Here is a 20,450-nt window from a genome sequence, read left to right on the forward strand (position 1 = left end):
TCTCTCTTCTCTCTCTTTCTCTCCTTTCTCTCTCTTCTTCCCTCTCTCTTTTCTCTCTTCTTCCCTCTCTCCTCTCTCTTCTTCTCTCTCTCTTTCTCTCTTTTCTTTCTCTCTCTTCTCACTTTCTCTCTCTTCTTCTCCCTCTTCATCTACCAGTCAGTGAGACTTAGCACTGGTTGGTTTTCTCTCTATTCATCTACCAATCAGTGAGACCTAGCACTGGTTGGTTTTCTTTTTATTCCTCTATCAATCGGTGAGATCTAGTGCTAGTTGGTCTTCTACCTCTTCGTCTATTAGTCGGAGAGACCTAGCACCGGTTGGTTTTCCCTCTCTTCCTATGTTAGTCGGTGAGACCTAGCGTCGATTGGTCTTCACACCAGTTTGTTTCCTCTCTCTTCGTTGATTCGTCGGTAAGACCTAGCGTCGATTGATTTTCTCTCTCTTCGTTTACCAATCGGTGAGGCCTAGCGTCGGTTGTCTTTTCTCTCTCTACTAGTCAATGAGGCCTAGCATTGGTTGGTCTATTCCCTCTCTTCTTCTGTCAGATGGTGAGACTAAGCGCCAATGGGTTCCCTTCCTCTCTTCTCATCTGACACAGTCGGTAAAACCTAACCCCAACTGCTTCCTTTGTCTCCCATCTCTTGAAACAATCGATGATGTCTAGCACCGACTACATCTCCTCTTCCTTCTCTCTCCTCACATCAATCCTCTTCTTCTCTTTAACCATTCCTCTGTAGCTCTCTTGTTTGACCAAGAAGGATTGAGTTTAGCCTCTCATGGCAGTCCTGTCGTCTAGTTGTAATGTTGTTACGCCAGATTCGCTTGGCCCGCTTTACTACCACGACAGACCGACCATCGTGCCTAGGTAGTCGATATCGATAATAACATCTAGTAGCGATCCCGTGAGCTGGTCTCAGTTACTAAGGCCATTTCGCCCCCACGTTATGTAAATTATCTACCAGCCTAGTCACTGCCCTGACCTTCTCGCTTGTCGAATCCTTCTCTCCCCCTGTCTTTCTCTAACCTTCTCGCTTGTCGAATCCTTCTCTCCCCCTGTCTTTCTTTCTTCTTTTTGAATACGCATGCTTGCATACATTCATAAATGAGGAAAAGGGTGAGGCCAGACCCACCTGTCCCATAACCTTTGCTATATATGTGTGTGATTGAAGAAAGCAGAAAATAAGAAGAATACGAGCCAAGGGAGGCGATTCCGAACCAATTTCATTATTGGGGGGTCTTTCTTCATGATCTAAGAGGGCGCCCACGCGAGTCAGCCCGAGTAAGTCCCGAACCCACCTTTTAAATTCCTCTCTCACCGGTTGTCAACACCTGCCCTCGTTTTCGAACGAAGTTCCCGAGCGAGCGATCTCACAAATGTCCCGGGTCGTCCCCGAAACCTGAGACACGAGCCGCCCGATTCTCCAAGGATCCGAGGGTGAGATCGAGGCACCTGACCAGCTTTACGACTCCACTGGGGACTTATTAGCCCTTAGTCGGATCGTTCTTGTTTGGCTAGTTTCTTCTTTATCTATGTTCATTCTCTTTTCACATTCCATTTATCCAGATCGGGGATTTTCTTATCCCCTTATTCGAGAGTGTCCTTAGGGAACAAGGTCCTTCGACTTCGTTCCCGACCATCATTGTGAGCAAAGATCCCTTGTCTAGCTCCCAGGTCTTAACCTGGATCTGTGTGAGGAGCGACTTGAAGGTCCCTCACTCCCCATCTCTTAGCTCTGGTGGACACTCCACCAAGGTGCCTTGCATGGGGGGCACTTATGTTGCCCCACAAAGCATGCACCCAGCCACCGACAAGTCACTTGCCGGTCGTGTTTCTGAGGTACGCAAGAAGGCTGCCCAATCCCTCTCTACAGAAGGCAAGCAAGTTGCCATTGCTTTTGTCAGTCGCCATAAGGCTACCCCCCACATTCCTACACCATTGATCTTTATCTCTAGAGGCTCAACACATCGAGGTGGAGACCATGGGTCACCCACTCGAGTCACACTTCGGGGTAACACTTCTGTTACCTCGAGTCCATGTCCAAGATCAAACCTTTCAAGGCTAGATCCTACACACGCTACTCATATGCATCTCACTGCTCGGGAAAACACCATTACTGTGCCAACCCGAGTACACAGGAGATAACCTCCTCGTCCTCCTCTCAAGCACACACAAGCGCACCCTGTAAGGGGCAGGCCTACACCTGTTTTCTTATAGACACCTACTCGTAGTTCTTGGCCTCTTAAGGCTAGCTCACTTGTACGAGCCCGGGAGGACACGTGTTTCCATCTCAGGCCTCCCCTCGTGCTTGACTCAGGCGTGCCTACGAGTCAACCCTGCTCCCGCTTGCTCCTTCTTCATCGAGCAAGCACCTTCAACCTTGGTACTTGAAGGTTTTCCCTAAGAGTCTCATCCTAAACCAGCCCCAACACTTTAGTCATGTATATGGAGCTCATAAGAGAGCTCGGTGCATGGACCCCACAGAAAATCGAGTCCTTCATCCTCCCCGACCCAAGATGACTCCAGTTCCTGACCCTCATCCCTTGCCACACCTGATGGAGACAGCTCTCTCCTGTGCAAGAAGAGTCGACCAACCGCGACCTAGATTGCAATTTTGGCAAGAGGTCCATCAAAACCTCAAGGCTAAACGTGATTGAGGTCTGCAAATTTTGACTAGGAAGGTGACCAAGGCAGTCAAAATGGCCAATTTTGATAAGCCTCGTCACTTGAATTCCTTCTACCCCTTTCTGACAATGAAGCCTGAAGAAGAGCTCTATCAGCCCTGCGTTGTGGTTACTGTCCCAGAAGAAGACTCAAGCACTCAATAACCATGGTCCCAAGACCGTCGGGAACCGGCCCCGCAGCCTCAATCCCAAGACCGTCGAGAACCTGTCCAAATATGATCTGCTTACAAAAGTCAAGTTTAGTTAGGGCTTATTGACCGGTTACTAACTGCCCTATCATGTTCGACCCGTCAAGCTCACAAACCTTCTATCGCCACTAACTTTGACCTCCCAAGAGAAACAATCAGCATAATGGTCGTAAGCGAGCCTAGTGACGTGCAGGAGGATCGCATGAATAAGTTTCATGATATGATGCATGCGATGATGGAAAAGATCAATCGTATTGATGCTGCATGCCAGTCGGCTAGCCATGAGGTCATTTCCTATAACTTTGATGGTATACCTCCACGACAGCCTCCTTAATCTACCTAGCAGGACAATTTTGTCCCTCATCCGATCTCTCAGTTTGATATTGACTCTATGGTCACCCATAGCCTAAAGAACAGGTAAATTCCAGCCATTCAGGGGGCGACGGACGCCTTATCAAAGACCATACCCCTCCTATATTGATCAAGTCTTGTTCGGGAAGTTTCCTCTATTCAGTGGAACCACGTCCCCAAACTAGCATATCGCCCACTTTCAGGTGGCATGTCGAGAAACGGCTGCTGACGGGAGACTTCCTTGCTAGTTCGTCGAGACACTTGATGGCCCGACATTTCAATGATATGCCCGACATCCTCCAAACATAGTGCATACATGGGAGGAGATGGAGAAACTGTTCTATCAACGCTTCTATGAGGTTGAAAGAGAGGTTCAAACCATCGAGCTTCTCACCCTGACTCAAGACCCATATCAAGATGGAGAAACATGGCTTCCCACAATGCTAATCCTATGCTTGAGAAGGAAGCAGTCCAGACTTGAAATCGCTCAACATGTCGAGGCCTCCAATCCGACCTCCATGTCAGAGTTGATCTCTAAATCAGTTCACATAGAAAGTTTGTCACGCCATCATGGTGCGACACGACAACCATCTACAAGTTCAGCAAGTAACTGGGGCAATGGTAGCTCTCAAAATAACACACGGGGCAGCCAACTAAAAGGGGTAATCAGTGAATCCGTCATGGTCACTGATTCAAAGAAGGCTACCCCCCAAATTTGGACCTCTCTAAAGGGATAACCGCATCAACAGTAACACCACAGGTTGGCAAGCAACATCCATAGTACAATAGGGTACCTCCACCAGCCAATTTTGATCATAATGATTATCTCTCCAGGCATAGAAATAAGGTCTATCCCTTCGAGAAGGACTGGGTCCCTGCGTTGTTCCAGTTCGTATTAGAGCAGAATATGATCCAGCTTCGAGAAACCAAGTTCCCCAAGCAATCTGGCCTTGACAATTATGCGAATTATTGTGCTTACCATTAGAGGATTAATCATCCTTTGGATGAATGCTACATGCTGAAGGACATCATTGAGGCCTTGATTCAGAAGGGTCAGATAAAGCTTGATGACCTAAAGAAAGCCTTCGGGGCAGCTGAGGCCTCCCATGTTGTAACCATCCGGGAGGAGGATAAAGTGTCTGGAATTCTCTATACCTTCTTCATTATAATGCTTCAGGAAGGCATAATCATATCGAAGTAGGCATGGCAACCCCTTAGCCTTGTTAAGGGGACTAAAGATCGTTGGTGTCCATACCATTAGATAAGAGGTCATTACTTGTCAGAATGCAAATCTTTCCTTGACATATTCGTAAAGAATATGCAGGAGTATCAAGAATTCTACAATCTTCTCATAAGTGATCCTCAAATCACTTTCTCATCGGGGCAAAAAGATCTCACAAGGTAGGACCTTCCCATCAATGACTCAGACCCTGCGGAACCCTCAACTTCCCAGCCATGGACGATCTATCATGGCCGAAGCAGACTCTAGTCTTTGAAGCGAGAAGCAGTTCATCAGGCTAAGGCTGTTCACCAGCCCAGCGAGACGAATCACACATTACCTCAAAAAACTAGAAAACGATGGGCACCAAGGGCTACTCACCGAAGAAATAAGACCTTTCAACCCATAGTCAAGCAAGAAAGTACAATCATCCCGGACCATAATCCAACCCAAAATGATTGAAAATTATCCCAAATCCCATTGTATAAGGCCTTAGGAAGCCAAAGACTAGGTGAAGGCTTGTTTTGTTGTCAGAGAGAAAATAAATATTTTGAGAATCGACAAACCATGTGATTTTGACTGAAAATAGCAAGTGAAAACCTTTAAGTCAAGAAAGAAACTTCATCAATTAAAGTCGGTTGATTGTGCCACAACTTGTAGTGTAGAAAATTCGTAGGCTGTGCGCCACAAGGTGTTGTGCAACCAGATGTCAGCTTCTGTTTGGTGTAGATCACAACCTTGTATTTTCTCATATTCATTGATCTATATGAAACCTCAATTTTGATCCCCTAAGGGTTGGCTCTTAAATGAAACCCTAATATTAGGCTGACCTAAACCCTAACCCTAATCCTCGAAAAACTAAAGCTTTATTTATTTTTAAGAGCCAAGAACCCTAAGTTTTCAGGAACCAAGATCATCCATTTCCCAAAGAAAACCATCCATTTCTCAATCACCTAAAGCCTTAAACCCTAGATATTTAGGAATCTTTTAATCCCATTCTAGATCCAAAATAAGTCATTTACCACCGTAGAAGAGGGTTCAATCATTCAAATCAAGGCTCTTATTTTGGGTGCTCAGCCGGAAGCCCTTGGCTAGTTTGTAAGTCCTATAATTTTTTATTTATTCTCAATTTTATAGTATTTCTTTAGTATTTCTTGATTTTTTCTTTCTTCATACGTTTATTTCGTCCTCTATTTTTTACTTGATGTGATTATAGCTGGTGTTGTCAACAATTCAAGAAGGTTTGATATCTGACGTGAGATTCGATCACCTTTGGGTTGGAATTCAACATGACGCCGTATGCTTTCAATTAACTACGTAGAGAGTGAGTTTGTGCTAGATTTGGTAACGAATCAAGCCTTGATTCAACAATATCATTTCATCATCAGTGTCTTTTTCCAACTATTTGGGGTCGTTTACATGAATCATGGTCCGCCATTCTATTTTATTAAGGGCCATACTTTCAATGAGGCTATAAATCTTGTGTCTTTTCTTGATTAAGCTATATATCATCATCATTTGAGGAATTAACTATTATAATCCAATTTTTTGCAAGACCCAAAACTAATATTGTCTCTCGCAGGATTTAAATGTGGAAATAAGTGCTTACAAAATTCCTAGTGGTTTTTACATATTAAGAATATATTGTTGTCTGGTATTTCTCTTTTTGGAGTAACTACGCAAAAGCCCAACCTTTGTGTATATATTTCAATGGTAATGAAAGGAAAAAGAATACAATGAGACCACTTAACTTTCGTACAAGGTGGTCACAATTAATTTTGACTATTGGATGTGAAATTGGTTGGTTGTATTAATTTCATTGACTAAGCTTAAAGTTAAAAAAAAAAAAATTTGAACTTTATGACACACGCAAACTGTCAAATTTCACATCAAATGATTATAAATAATTGTGACCTCCTTGTACAATAGGTAAATGGTTTCATTGAGAGGAGTTCTTTTTTGTTTTTTTTTTTTTTTTTTAGCTGATTGGTTGTTTTGGTTCTATAAAGTCGTTTATTGTTAGTATTCATTTGTGATTCTTGTCCAAAAATAAAAAGTGGATATTTGTGCTGATGGTCGCGTGAACAAATGTGGTAGTAGTTGACCGATCAAATTATTAGAGAAAGCATTATGGTGATAAATAAATTGTTAATGTCTCTATTTTATTCAAGCGAGTTTACGAGACGGCTATTGCCAACTTTTATTGCACGTGGTGCACACTGTCCTAAGTCCAAGATTTATAAACACCATCTGCAGATTCATAAATATTGTATATATCGAGAGAGAATGAGAGACAGAGGGTGTGTGTTTGAGAGAGATGGCGATACCGATTCCTGAGGACTATAGCTTCCGCAAACTGGGTCGAGTTTTCAGCAGTGTTAAGTAATCTAAAGTTGCTAAATGAAAGTTGTGTAAGATTGGGTTGGATTGAAAGGAGATTCATTAAATGTGGTTAATTGGTGACCTGAAATATGGACCCTTGGAGTTTAAAGAAGTATTGGATGGAAGCAATGGATGTTTGTATGAGATGAGTGCATTTCAGCATGTTTATAGGGAAGTGAAGGAGTTCAACACCATTTTAATTGCAATCATGCTTTTACGCAGTAAAGATTAATAAAAGTAAATGATTTAATTAGAAAAATGAAAAAAAATAAAAATAAATAAATATATATATTAACCCACTAGCTCATATGAATATATGTGTTCATAAAAACCTAACGGCCCAGATTGAATTCGGACCGATCTAACGGTCATGACTACATTTCTATTTGAATTTTAGTTTTTTTTTTATTTTTTACGAATCCATATAGTTTGAACTTTTAGACGTGTATTTTAAAAAATAGAAAAATGTAATAAAAATATCAAAAAATAAATTTGTAAAAAATAAATTAACCAAAATACTGTTGAAAGGTTTCGAGAGTGTTTTGATTAATTTATTTTTTACAAATTATTTTTTAAATATTTTTATTATGTGTTTCTTGATGAGAAGAATACACGTTTAAAATTTCATATTCTTTAGATTTTTAGAAAAAACATTAACATCAAAATACGAAATAGGGTCGTGATTAGTATTTTCATATATATATATATATATATATATATATATATATATATAAAGCCGATGAACGTCTAGAAATGAATACTCATCGGGAAAATGCTATGGCGGAAATCCGAGCCCAAATCATAAAAATCATGGCTTGGGTGAAGTTTGAAAGGTTGCTAAGATTATATAAATGGAGGAATAAGCTTTCCACATTAAGGTGATGTTATTGCTTGGACGGAAAGAAACAATGGAGGACTTTCACCGACCGACCATCGCCTTCCATTTAAAAAAACACAAAACAAATCATTTTCATTTATTTAAATTTTTTTATTGTCCAACATGGAGCAGATCCCCCTTCTCAGCCCGCTCTCGTCGCGGGCTACACGACACGTATTTTCCAATAAATAAGAGGAGGGGGCCGACCTATCCTCACAGCCACGTCAGCAACGAGGGTGACGGGGTAGATGTGGCCACGTGTGCGTGTATTGCTTGGCCAGTGTAAGATAGGCAGCAATGTCGGCAAAGGAAAATGAGAATATGGCGGGAGATGACGTGGGCGCTGGGAATGGCGGCACAAAGCGGAACCATTCGCTGAAGACTTGTTTTGGAGAGAGACCAAAAGAGAGCGGATACATTAATAAACCCAGAAGAGGCGTACACGAGTCGGCGACGGCCCGCCCAACTTGAGAGGAGGATGTAGCCGCACACTGAGCGGTGGCGCACTGCTCTGCTCTATTTATGGTGAGAGATAAGAGAGAGGTGGCGTTTTTGTTAAAAGGAACAAGACAGTAGAGGTTCGTTTCTGTTTGGATGGGATAGGTGAGAGACGATTAGAGAGAGGGTAAACCCCAATAGACAGGGCTAGGCGGTGTTGTTGGTATTGGTGGTTCTTCTGGGGTTTAACAGGAGGTCGGTCATTTAAAGACAAAAAGATTGTTATGGATGAAGAAAACTCGTGCTCGGCTTCGGCTTCCGCTTCGGTTTGGAAAGAGTCGGAGTCTATGATGGAGCTGCAACAACAAAAACACAAGGGAAAGAAGCGAAGCAGTAGTCTTGGCAAAGAAGCTGTTAAAAACGAGAGCGAGAGGCGGCAATACAGGGGAATCAGGATGAGGACGTGGGGTAAGTGGGTGGCCGAGATTAGAGAACCCAAGAAGCGGTCCCGGATATGGCTCGGCTCCTACTCTACCCCCATAGCAGCTGCGATGGCCTATGATACTGCAGTCTTCTATCTAAGAGGTCCTTCGGCTCAGCGCAATTTCCCCGAATTTGCGACCGAGGAGGACTGCCTGTCTGACATGTCTGCAGACTCAATAAGGAAGAAGGCCACAGAGGTGGGAGCGAGGGTGGACGCACTTCAGCAGAACAGAACCCATATCTCCCGTCGTCCCAATCTCAACCAGGAGCCGCCTCCTGAGTCTGAGGATTGGTTTGCATCTTGCGCTTCTTCGAGTGAGCGCAGCCAGAGGTTGAGAATTAAAGAATTAAGAGAAGATATTTGAGGTGAAAGTCTAAAAAAAACTGAGGTTTTTGATTTATTCATGTGAATTCCTGCACAAACTAAGGTTTCTGGAGAGGACGACTTGCTCCTCTTTTTTTTTTCCGTTTTTTTGGTCTTTTTTTTTTTGGGTTAATAATACTTTATACATGTCAATATGACCGCAAATCAGAAACTCTCGCTTCTTATTTCTCCATTTTTTTTTGTGGGTTGAACTATATTTTCCTTGATTGAGGTGGAACTGCGGAGCGAATCTTGTGGCTCAACGGTCCGTTTGAGAATCATACTCCTTTTCCTTCCGCTTTATGAAAAGTAGGGTTGCTTTTGTTGCTCTGTTAGGTCGGTTGTGTTTGTTGTGTATTGATGATTAATGGTGGGGTTGCAGTGGCGTGCGTTTGATGAGGAAGACGCGTGCAGGTGACGTCAGTTGTAGGGCGGGCCACCGGCCGGGAGCATCCGTACCCATTACTTAGTCCCAGTGTAGACAGCCCTGCCAAGGCCTCGCACAAGCGCTCACTCAGCCATTCGGACCAGACGGGCTTGGGCAACATAAAAATAAAAATAAAGTACAGAAAATATAATAAAAAGGAAAGCCTATTGAACAGTAAATAAGGAAAAAGTACAAAAAAAAACCCCTCAAAATACACTATTTAGGTAATTTACCCTCATCAAAACATTTTCTCTCAATTTTATTTTCACAACAAACTTTCCATCCGGGAATCTCTTTTTTCCACGGAAATGCTCTTCCCACAAAACAATTAATTTGGCGAGATTTAATGTCTCATAAGTTCTACGGCCGAAATCGCTTTTTGCCACTTCCGGAGTGTTACCCCTAGAGCGCCTTTGTTACTGTTGAAGTGTTACCCCGGAGCGTTCGTCTTACAAGTTTTGCTGTCGTAGTGCCTTTTGCAACTGTCGGAGCCCCTTTTGCAATTGTCGGAGCGCTATTGTCGGAGTGCCTTTTACTACTGTCCAAACGCTATGTTCTACAAGTTCTACTATCGGAGTGCTGTTTTTTACATGTTTTACTGTCGGAGTGCCTTTTGCAACTGTCGGAGCACCCTTGTAACTGTCGGAGTGTCCTTTGCTACTGTCCGAAAGTTGTGTTCCACAAGTTCTATTGCCAGAGCGTCTTTTGTAATTGTCGGAGTGCTACTACTGGAACGCCCTTTGCAACTGTCGAAGCACTATTGTTGGAGTGCCCTTTGCTACTATCGCAGCTCTATGTCTCACAGGTTCTACTGCCGAAGAAAGAGGCGTGTGCAATAGTGTTAAGGGTAGTTTAGTATTTTTTTAAATTTTTTTTATTGGGGGATATTTGCATAGAAAGTTTGTTGTAGGGAAAAGAAATGAAAGAAATGGTTAGGTAGGGGTAAGTTAAATAGATAGTGTAAGCTTTTTTTTTTTTTTGTTTTTTTTTTTTTTTTGTAATTTTCCCTAAAATATTCATTTAAAACTTGAGTTTTTTCAGAAAAATTCAATTTTTTTAAAATTTTTTGAAAACTCCAAATTTTTTAAAAGATCTTTAAAAAATCATATATATTTTTTTAATAGAATTTATAAATATGTTTTTCAGAAAAACATTAACTTTATTTTTTCATCATAAATTTAATATAATTAAATTTAACTTAAAATTAAAGATTTTAATTTAATAAAGAATTATTAATTTTTTTACCAATAAATTTTCTTAGAAAAAATGTATGAAAGAATATAAATAATATATGAGATTAAATTTTTTTTTAAAAAAAAAAAAGATATGAAATTGTCTATAAAAAGATTATTTATCTTTTGTAGACCACAATCATCGAATTGGATGGCTTATAGTGCTCAAGATTTTTTTTTTTTTGTCTTTCTGTCTGCACTTTTACAACCATTCCTATATAAAAAAATAACGGCTCAACTAGGCAGCCATGCAGCCACCTGGCCCAGTGTGGCCCGGGGAACCTGACCCATTCCCACCTGACCGCTCGGTCGCTCTCGGAAGAGTTCTTCAGACAGCCGTTGCCGCCCCCTTCACATCCTTTTCGTCTTTTATCACTTTTCATTCCATAACCCATTAAGAGAGAAACCGACCTTTCTTTTTTTGTGGATAAAAGTTGACTACGCACCCTCCGTTCTTTGGGCGATTAGTAGATCTTTGCAGTGCATCTTGCGGATGAGTTGTGGTTAATGCCTCGGCTATGTATTTGTTAGCGTACTCATGATGTGTATGCTACACGATGGCAGTCCATATCAGGGGGAGCGGCAAGGATAACATACAAAGTTTACACATACCACGAGGGCATGCTCCTACTGTACAAACCTACAGTTCAATCCATCGAGATGCGTGGTGGATGTGTAAGGCCTATTCACCAATCGTGTCAAGAACCACGAAAACGACATGACGTGCTTTGTTCTGCATAGTCCGTCTCTCTTTATTTTGTATTTTTTTTGAGAGAAAATTTACATCCATGTTGATTTTTAACCTCAAAACAGGCGTTTATTGTTAGGAAAAAATGGACCTCTCGAAATTTTTTATATTTTGCCTAGTTTCCCTTGGTCCAATTTTTATTCGTCGGACTGCTTGGTAAGATCTCAATACCTATTTGAAACCAGTCGGATGTTTCAAGACTTTAATTGCTAGTGTTGATCTTTTTTTTTTTTTTTTTTTTTTTTTTTTTTTTTTTTTTTTTTTTTTTACAATTTTTCAGTGAGCGTCTTGTGAGCTTAAATAGCGCTTAGCACATTTTTGAACCCCTCTCCTGGCACCCTCTCTCTCTACACTCTTCTCTCAAATCCCTCTCTCAACTCACTCTATCTTATTCTCTCGCTCTATATCTCTCTCTGCTGGCATCTCTTTTAAGTTAAATCTCTCTTACCCTCTTATCTATTTGAACTTTGCTTTTTCCATTTGCCCTAAATTTCTAGTGTTTTCTACTAGATGTCATATTTGGACATAGCAAAGACATTGAAGTTGGGCAAACCAGATTTTTGAGGCTTACAAAATGAATTTAAATTTCATGTGCCAATTTCTATCAATATGAGAAAACTAGAGCTCTAAGGGTTTCCTATTTGTGTTTACTTAATCTTTTTATTTAATATGAAATTTCTACATTAATACTGGTACAGTGTATTATGTATAAGTAGCTACAATTTCCTATCTTTCATGCTGATACTTATATCTTGATGCCCATTTATGTTTTATCAAATCGATCAAATCAACGTCTCTATGTTTCATATGCATTATGAGAATTGGGTGATACTACAATTTTCTATATTTAATAATTATGGGGATTATCTATAAAGAGACCATTTACCTTTTGTACAAGGAGATCACAATCATTCATCTTCTTTAAATTGGTGGTTGTAAGAGTGTCATTGATTAGACAAGAAGTTTCAAAACAAAATTCCCAGACTTCGTGAATCACCCCAAGCCATCCAATTTGACATCTAACGAGTGGGAATAGTTGTGACCTCTTTATACAAAAGTTAAATGGTCTCTTTGTAGACAATCCTTTAATTTTGCTTCTGATATTTAGATCACATTTTATGTTTTATGGAGTAATTGAATCAACGTCGTAATGTTTCTTAGGCGTATTGATGTTTAGGGGCTCTATGAATGGATTTGTTTCAAATTGTACCAATAATCAGTGGCTCATTGGATTCTAGAGATAGATAAGGGCTATGCGCTGGTGGTCTTTGTCTATATATTTTTTTGACATTTTTTTCATTTTATTATTTCCATCATGAGAAGATTTATCCAATTGAATGCATGGTTGGGCCTATTGAATGCGTTGTTGGTCCTTGTTTATATTTAATCCCTTCCAATTTTAGGATACGGGTAATGCTTACGTCTGTAAAATAATTTTAAATGCAATTAATTTTGCTTTATACTGGGATTTTTGGCTTTAGGGCGTCTTTGACTAAAGCTATATCACATTGACTCTACAAGGTTGCCATTTGAGTTATCACAATGGCCACAGGTAGAGTGAGGTTGTTTTGTCATTAAGATGGTTCCTTCGAGAGAGGTCTAAATGATGGATGAATGTACTACAAGGGTGAGAATGTGAAAGCTATATTGTATAATAGAAGTCGCACATTGGGAAAGTTAAAGGCCCATATGGGGTCTATTATACGGTGTGACCCAATCAATCTGACACTTCTGTATCTAGAAAATGACCTTTTAGTAAAACTAAATGAAGATGCAGATGTGGTTGTTGGAAGATATTTTTCAACATCATGGGGCCCCCGCTCAATAAAAGCCTAGCAAACAGTGAAAATTTCGACAGTCTTTGATAGTCCTAAAACTGGCCAAGATCTTCATAAAGAGTTTCAAAAGTCTCTTGCCAAGTTTCGTAGCATTCTGACATATCTAAGGAAGTGCAGATTGAGAAATAGTTCCAGCGAAATTAGTCTCTAGCATCCTGAAATGGACCCCTATTACTAGAGCTACATTTTTCAGTGTGTCAATTTGCTGTGAGACCACTGCCATTGGATCCCTTATAGTTGAAAACCCCCAGGGGTCAAATTTCAACTTAAACGGACACTCCAGGAAGAAGTTATAGGCAAACGAGAGAAACAGCTGGAGCCACCCGCTATTCCCTTGCGGCCACCCTGCAACAGTCATGAGCTGTTACTTTCGACGCTCATTTCTCGCCCGTCCCAAGTCGGACCGTGCTCAAATTTGGTGAACATGTTCCTCTCATCAAAACGAGTATTTTGATATGTGGCACGCCTCGCAACGATGCCCGAGCACGAAGAAAAGGTAGAGAGAAATTACTGATCCATGAAAAAAGTGTAGAAAATTCAGCATCATTGTGCCTCAATCGAGTAGCCAAATCAGGGCGCTCGTAAAGCCGATCGACGTGAGACCAATTTCATCGCGTGAGTAAGGTCTCAGGCTATCTTTGACCCGAACCCCGTACATGATGAACGGTCGGATTCCGCACATTAAGCCAGCGAAATAACTGCAAATTCCATCGTCGAAATTCCAGATTCCGACAAAAACTCCGAACTTGCGAAACCTTTGTCCGGGAATGGAATCAAGCTACGTTTGTTGCCCTGCAATCGTGACGGCATGCTCAGTGCGTTCCAGCAAAGAAATCACAAAAAAACATCAAGGAATGAGCACACAATCGATCCAAAGTTTCAATATTCATTCAAATTTCAAGTTGGTATCAAATCGATCGCCATGCAGAGCCCTACAAGAAAGCAATCATCTCTTGATCAGTCGGGCATTCGAATAACCCCGGTCATCCACGAAAAGTCATGCACGTTCTAGGGTAACACAATGACTGTTCTGGAATTTCACAACTTGTTAGAAAGGGGCAAATCTATCATTTTGCACCCTATTTTCTAATTTCTTGTAAATCATTTTAATCTTAATTTTCAGTAATTAGGCGCTTGAACTCTTCACAAAAGAGAGAGTTTCTACTTAAGAGCGTTTCTCTTTCTTCTCATTGTTGGGTTACAATAAGAGAGAGAGAGTAAAGAGAGGAAACTGTTGGACTAGTACCCTTAAGCTCAAGGTAAATCTTCTCTCTTCTTATTCTTTTCTTCTTCTCTCTCTTCCTCTTCTCCATCTGAACTCCCCTCAGGGGCCTTGCATGGCAGTGGCAGTGCCAGTGCCATGCATGCCTCTTCTGTGATCTCACAAGTCGCGCATGGTGATGACAACGCCATTCGCGAGCCTCCTTCTCCTTCTGTTCATCCATCTCTATCCCCTAGCGAGGTTTGAAGACGGCGTTGCTCATCACCTTCCGCAGACGTATCCTCGACCTCTCAGTGAAGAGCGCAGATGGAAAAACTCATTGCTGCCCACAGGGGTCTCTTCCTATTGCATTCCTATCGCAGACGACGATGCTTATCGCCGCTCACGAGAGGTCTTGGCAATACCTATCGCCGTCTGCAAGCTTCCTTTACGTGCACGGTGCCTATCGTCGTTCGCGAGCCTCCTTTGCGTGCTTGATACCTATCGCGGTTCGCAAGCCTCCTTCGCGTGCTCAATACCTATCGTTGTCTTCGAGCCTCCTTCGTGTGCTCGATCCATATTGCCGTCTGTGAGCCTCCTTTATGTGCGTGGTGCCTATCGCCATCAGCAAGCCTCCTTCGCGTGGTCAATACCTATTGCCGTCTACAAGCTTCCTTCGCTTGCTCGATACCTATCGCCGTCTGCGAGCCTCCTTTGTATGCATGGTGCCTATCGTCGTCAGCGAGCCTCCTTTGCGTGGTCGATACCTATCGTCGTTCGTGAGCCTCCTTAGCATTCTCGATACCTATCACCGTCCGGGAGCCTCCTTCATGTGCTCGATACCTATCACCGTCTGCAAGCCTCCTTCGTGTGCGCGGTGCCTATCACCGTCTGTGAGCCTCCTTCTTATACTCAATACATATTGCCGTCAGCGAGTCTCTTTTACGTGCTCGATACCTCTCGCTATCCGCGAGCCACCTTTGTGTGGGCGATGCCTATCGCCATCCGCGAGCCTCCTTCACGCACGTGGTGCTTATCACCGTCTGTGAGCTGCCTTTGTGCATTCGATGCTCATCGTCGTTCCTCTCGCATCCCACGCCTATCGCCATGCGCCTCACGAGAACTATCTCCACGCGCTTAACAAATGGCTATCGTCATGCGCTTTACGAGAGGTTATCGTCACGTGCTTCACGAGAGACTATCGCCATGTGCTTCATGAGAGGCTATCACCACCCGTGCAGTGGTGTGCTGCCTTCTTGTGTTGCCAACGACGATGCCTAGCGCTATCCGTAGTTCCTTCCTCCCCTTCCAACCGTGAGCAGTAGTGTCTAATGCCTTTCGAAAGCTGTGACACTGCTACTCCACGGTCGTGGGTGGAAACGCCTAGCCCTGTTGGGACCTTATCTCTTTGTCATTTCATGCCTTCTTTTCATTCTCTCCTCTTCTCACTTGATTGAGGGTTGACCTAGCCTAGCATCGCCATATCGGCTTCGGTTTCGAATAGTATTGTCATCGTGTTAGTCTTTAGTACCTTGCCCATCTTGCTACCACTCCAAGTCGGTCACTGTCCGGCTATCATGCTAGTCTGGTCCCTTCATCAAAAGCTCCTCTCTTTTTGACTTTTGCTTAAACCTTCCAGTTCATCACCCTAACTTCTCACATTTTTAGCCATATGAATGTGTGTTGCCCTAAGACAAGGGTGGGCTCTTCGGCCCATTTGTCTTACAAATTAACTATAGTAGTGTTGTACAGAAAACAAGGAGATTACAGGTTAAGGGAGGCGATTCCGAACCAGCTAAAGCAGTTGGGGGGCTTTCCGACTTGATCTAAAAAGGCGCCCACGCAAGTCAGCCAGAATAAGTCACGGACCCTGGTGAAGTTGGTCCCCACCTCACACCGAAAATTCCTCTCTCACTAGTTGGATACCTGCCCTTGAGAGCGATCTCAAATCCTGGGTTTTTCGAACCCGAGACATTATCACCCGATCACCTAGATCCGGGAGGCGAGATCGAGGCACCTAACCAGTGATTTGTATGTTATTGGTTGCTTCCAATGTTCATGCATGTGTTGCACCACGACCATCAGAAGCAACACATAAGGAACATCAACCAGATATAGCGGGCGTAGTTCCATCATGTGGTCCATCAATGAGGACCAGGTAATACTTATGACATGCGTGTTTATCGTTGTATTTCATTATTCTAGTTGATGCTTATTGAATCCTTTGAACGTCCCTTTTCAGCCGGCTCATTGACCAAGTGACCATCTCCATCATACAAAATATAGTATATACATGTAAGGCAGACTCCAAGAGTGCGATAAACATGTGACCAGATCCTAATGATATGCATTTATCAGATTCTCCATGTAGTTCATTCTGCTCACATCTTCATTTATACGTGGGACATGAATTTGAGAATGTCAGGCTACTCCATGATCATTAAGTAGATTATTCCATATATCGAAATTTTGTCATGAAGTACATGAAGAACGACTAAGAACGTTTAGTTGCAATTTGTATTAGAGAGGGGTGCAAATGGAAAGTGCCTTGCTCTAGAGTTTCCACCACAAAGTATTTTAAGATGAGAGAGTTGGTAAATGACCACACTTGTATGGATCCAATGGAAATGGCTCACCTACTGTTAGCACGAAGACAGTGGGTAGAGAGGAAAATTAATCCCCGTTTACCAGCTAGATAAATCTGGCACTCAAAGATATTATGAGTGATGTTCAACGCGAACATCGTATGAGGTTGTCATGCATCCAAGCATGGAGAGGGAAAGAGGTTGCGACGAAAATTATTCAGGGGCTACATAAGTATTCATATATAGAGCAACCCTTATACATGGAGAAGCTACAAGTCAACAACCCTCAAACTATAGGCTACATACTTATAGATTCTTACTATTAATTCCAGCGTATGTTATTGTGCTTTCATCCTTGTCATTATGGATTTCTGTATGGTTGTAGGCCTCCCATGGGTTTGATGGGAAGTTTGTAAAGAGAACACATGTGGATTTTATTGTGAGCTACTGATGTAGATGTGGATGGTGGCATGTTCTCGATAGTATTCGTTGTGGTAGAGAATGAGGGCAGAGATAATTGGGTATGGTTTCTTAACTGCATGTGGGAGTTGTTCAATACACAGCAAGACCTGTCTCATTTCACGATTATTTCAGATTGACAAAATGGTCAATTAGAAGCACTACAATGCATCTTCCTAGACTGTCATCCAAGGTTTTTTCTGCTTCATTTAACAGAGAACTTCCAGAGGTGATTTAAGAGCATTGTTTTAGTGGCAATCTTCTGGAAGGTAGTCCGTGCACTAAGGGTAGAAGAGTTCGAAGAAGAGATGTCAAGTATATGGGAAGCTGATGCTTAAGCTTATGAGTAAATAATGACACAACCACGTCAATGTTGGACAAATGCCTTTTTCCTTTTTCAATGCTTGGATATTACTTATTTGTGACAAGATGATTATTGCATTTTGTGAGGGCCTTAGGTTGAAGTTGATAAATATGTTCACAGACAAATTGCAGATGGCATAAACATGCAGTGGGATTCTAATGTCGTCTGCACAAAAAGTGATAGAAATGTGAATAAAGAAGTCACAATTTTTGCACAACCTAAGTTGGGTGTCAGGAAGGAAGTATGAGGTGGTTGAGGACAAGAGGTATACCATACTTCTCGATTAGTGGACTTGTACATGCTTGGTGTGGAAGATTAGTCGCTTACCTTACAGTCATGCAATTGCTGCTATAATCCAATGCCACCTTCAAGTATCTACATTTTATATGTCTAATTTCCATGTACCCTCTTATAAGATGGCTTATTCAACTGAGTTCCAATCAGTATCAGACGATGCACCTTTGACTGAAGTTACTAATAGGCTGGTGCTTCTGCCTAAGACAACGCGAACCCCTGGTAGATCAAAGAGGTAGCAAAAACAGCCAGAAATAAAATGCACCAAGGTTTACTTTTGCAAGCGTTATGGTGTTAAGGGTCACAACAGGAGGTCATGCAAAGTACCAATTGATGATACTAGGCCTCCTACATCTGAGGAAGGGTGGGACTGTCCTCATATATCTGAGCAAGAGAGTGACTTCACTTATACACTTGAGGAAGAGAGCAACTTTCCTGATACACCTGATCAAGAGAGCAACTTCCTTGATGCATCTGAGAAAAAGAGAGACTTTTCTGATAAACAACAACTTTCTTGTTGTTCATGTATGTGAAATTTCATTGCTCCATGGATTAATGTATCAAGGTTGTACTCATAAACTGTGGATGTATGGAAAAAAAATTGCCAAGTTTATCACATGTACATTTAAATGTGGTTTGATGCGCCAACAACCGAATCGCCTATTGTTATCACATGTAAACACAAAGCGGTTCAATGTTCCAACATTGGACCGCCTTCTATTATACATTACATATAAGTCAAGTGGTCTGATGTTCCAAACATTGGACTGTCATTTGTTATACATTACATGTAAATAGAGCAGTCCGATATTCTAAAGATCTGATTTGCTTTATTATTCATTGCATGTAATTTTAGCGGTCCGTTATTTCAAACATTAGACTTCCTTTTATTCATTGCATGGAATTCGAGTAGTTGGATGGTCTAAACATCAGACCACCTTTTGTTATGTATTGCACATGTCCAATTCATAACAAAAGGTGTTCCGATGTTTAGAACATCGGATGTCATTTAAATTTTTTTTTTTTAAAGTATGTTAGATACAATTTCTAACTTTTAAGCACTAGAATATGTCTAGATACCCTAATGGTGAACATCATGGGTGTTGATGCAGTTTGACATGCGAACTTGTCAAACTTGATTTGCATTTCAACTATAAGTTATCTAACATGATTTAAAGATAGAAACCAACATATAGTGCTTTTACCATCTAATAGTTGAAACAAGTCACTACTCAAGGTATTCACAAAACTTCAAAAGGTTATTCATTGAAAACATTTGGTGCATTTTGTATTACATTCCAAAAGTTCAAAAAAAAAGTTATAAAACCCCTAATTTATATCATTTTTGTACATAAATACAAAAACAACAAATATAAGACTCATATGTTTCTTGACGTCTCAGCTTGTATTGTTTTGTTCTTCCTCTATGAATTTCAATCCCATGATCAAGCTGGATAGACCCCATCGTGATTAGAGATTAGATCATGGCTCCACCTCTATCTCTCATATGGGTTCCTCCTAATCTGCGTCCAGGGGCTCAGGAAAGGGGCCCACCTCTTCTGCCTCGATAGGCCCCAGCAAGGGGACTTCCTTGTCCGCCTCCTCATCTGCCTCCTCGACACCTGCATGGTCAACTCTCGACAGGCATCCATTATGTGCTCTTGAACGATGGTTCCCATATCATTTGATGTCAGCACAAAAGTGAGGTGTTGTAAAGTGTGATGTACCCTGCTAATATACAAAACATGTAAATATTAAAAAAGGCATATGTCACATGCAATAAAGATAATATAATTGTAAAATAAATAAAAAAGAATAAACAACATTTCATTAGCATGCTTAACTATCCACATATCCTTTTTGGTTGAATATCACATCCCTTAGACATGTAGGGTCTCAAATCATTGGTCTAGACACCCTCAATACCATTACACAATCTGTACTGAGGGCGTCCCACCAAACTCACCCCCAACCCGATGACTGTATCAATCCTCCCATCTTGGATCTGTGGGGCTAGCTCCCTCTCTCATGAAACCACATACCTACCCCACCTCTCTCCTCGTTCCTATATCACTGGATTCTAAGGAACTCCTTTCTTGCACCCAAACTGTTGAAATACTCGTTGTGGTATATACCGCTCTGTAATGTTATTGAAAATAAGAAAGGTATTGCACATTGCTGAGCTTAAAGCATCACTAGATGCTTCCCTCTCATCTTGATCCATTTAGCCCCTATTTGGTTTTATGATATATGGCTGCCACTATACCTACAAATTTCGTTCAAGACCATCATTCTAATTTGTGAATAGCAACATCATT

At 41.5% G+C, this 20,450-nt stretch overlaps 1 protein-coding gene and 1 long non-coding RNA gene across 2 annotated transcripts; both read left to right on the forward strand.

Annotated features, from left to right (window-relative positions):
• The first annotated feature begins 8,241 nt into the window (after positions 1-8,241).
• Positions 8,242-10,193, forward strand: LOC18445009 (ethylene-responsive transcription factor ERF011). Its single transcript, XM_006855155.4, has 2 exons — positions 8,242-8,986; positions 9,367-10,193. Exon 1 carries the CDS (start codon positions 8,422-8,424, stop codon positions 8,983-8,985), a length of 564 nt encoding a protein of 187 aa, XP_006855217.1. The 5' UTR covers positions 8,242-8,421; the 3' UTR covers position 8,986; positions 9,367-10,193.
• Positions 10,194-11,614: 1,421 nt separating this feature from the next.
• On the forward strand, positions 11,615-19,952 carry LOC148779136 (uncharacterized). The gene is made up of 2 exons (XR_016048153.1): positions 11,615-16,588; positions 16,673-19,952. It is a non-coding gene; the product is annotated as an uncharacterized LOC148779136 (long non-coding RNA).
• Positions 19,953-20,450: the final 498 nt, after the last annotated feature.

This window comes from Amborella trichopoda, chromosome 13 (assembly GCF_054954075.1).
Source record: "Amborella trichopoda isolate Santa Cruz 75 chromosome 13, AtrichopodaSantaCruz75HAP2 v2.0, whole genome shotgun sequence".
In the NCBI taxonomy this organism is placed as follows: Eukaryota; Viridiplantae; Streptophyta; class Magnoliopsida; order Amborellales; family Amborellaceae; genus Amborella; species Amborella trichopoda.

Bases quoted from the DNA above. Each gene is read 5' to 3' on its own strand.
- LOC18445009 (XM_006855155.4), top strand. From the start codon at position 8,422: ATGGATGAAGAAAACTCGTGCTCGGCTTCGGCTTCCGCTTCGGTTTGG.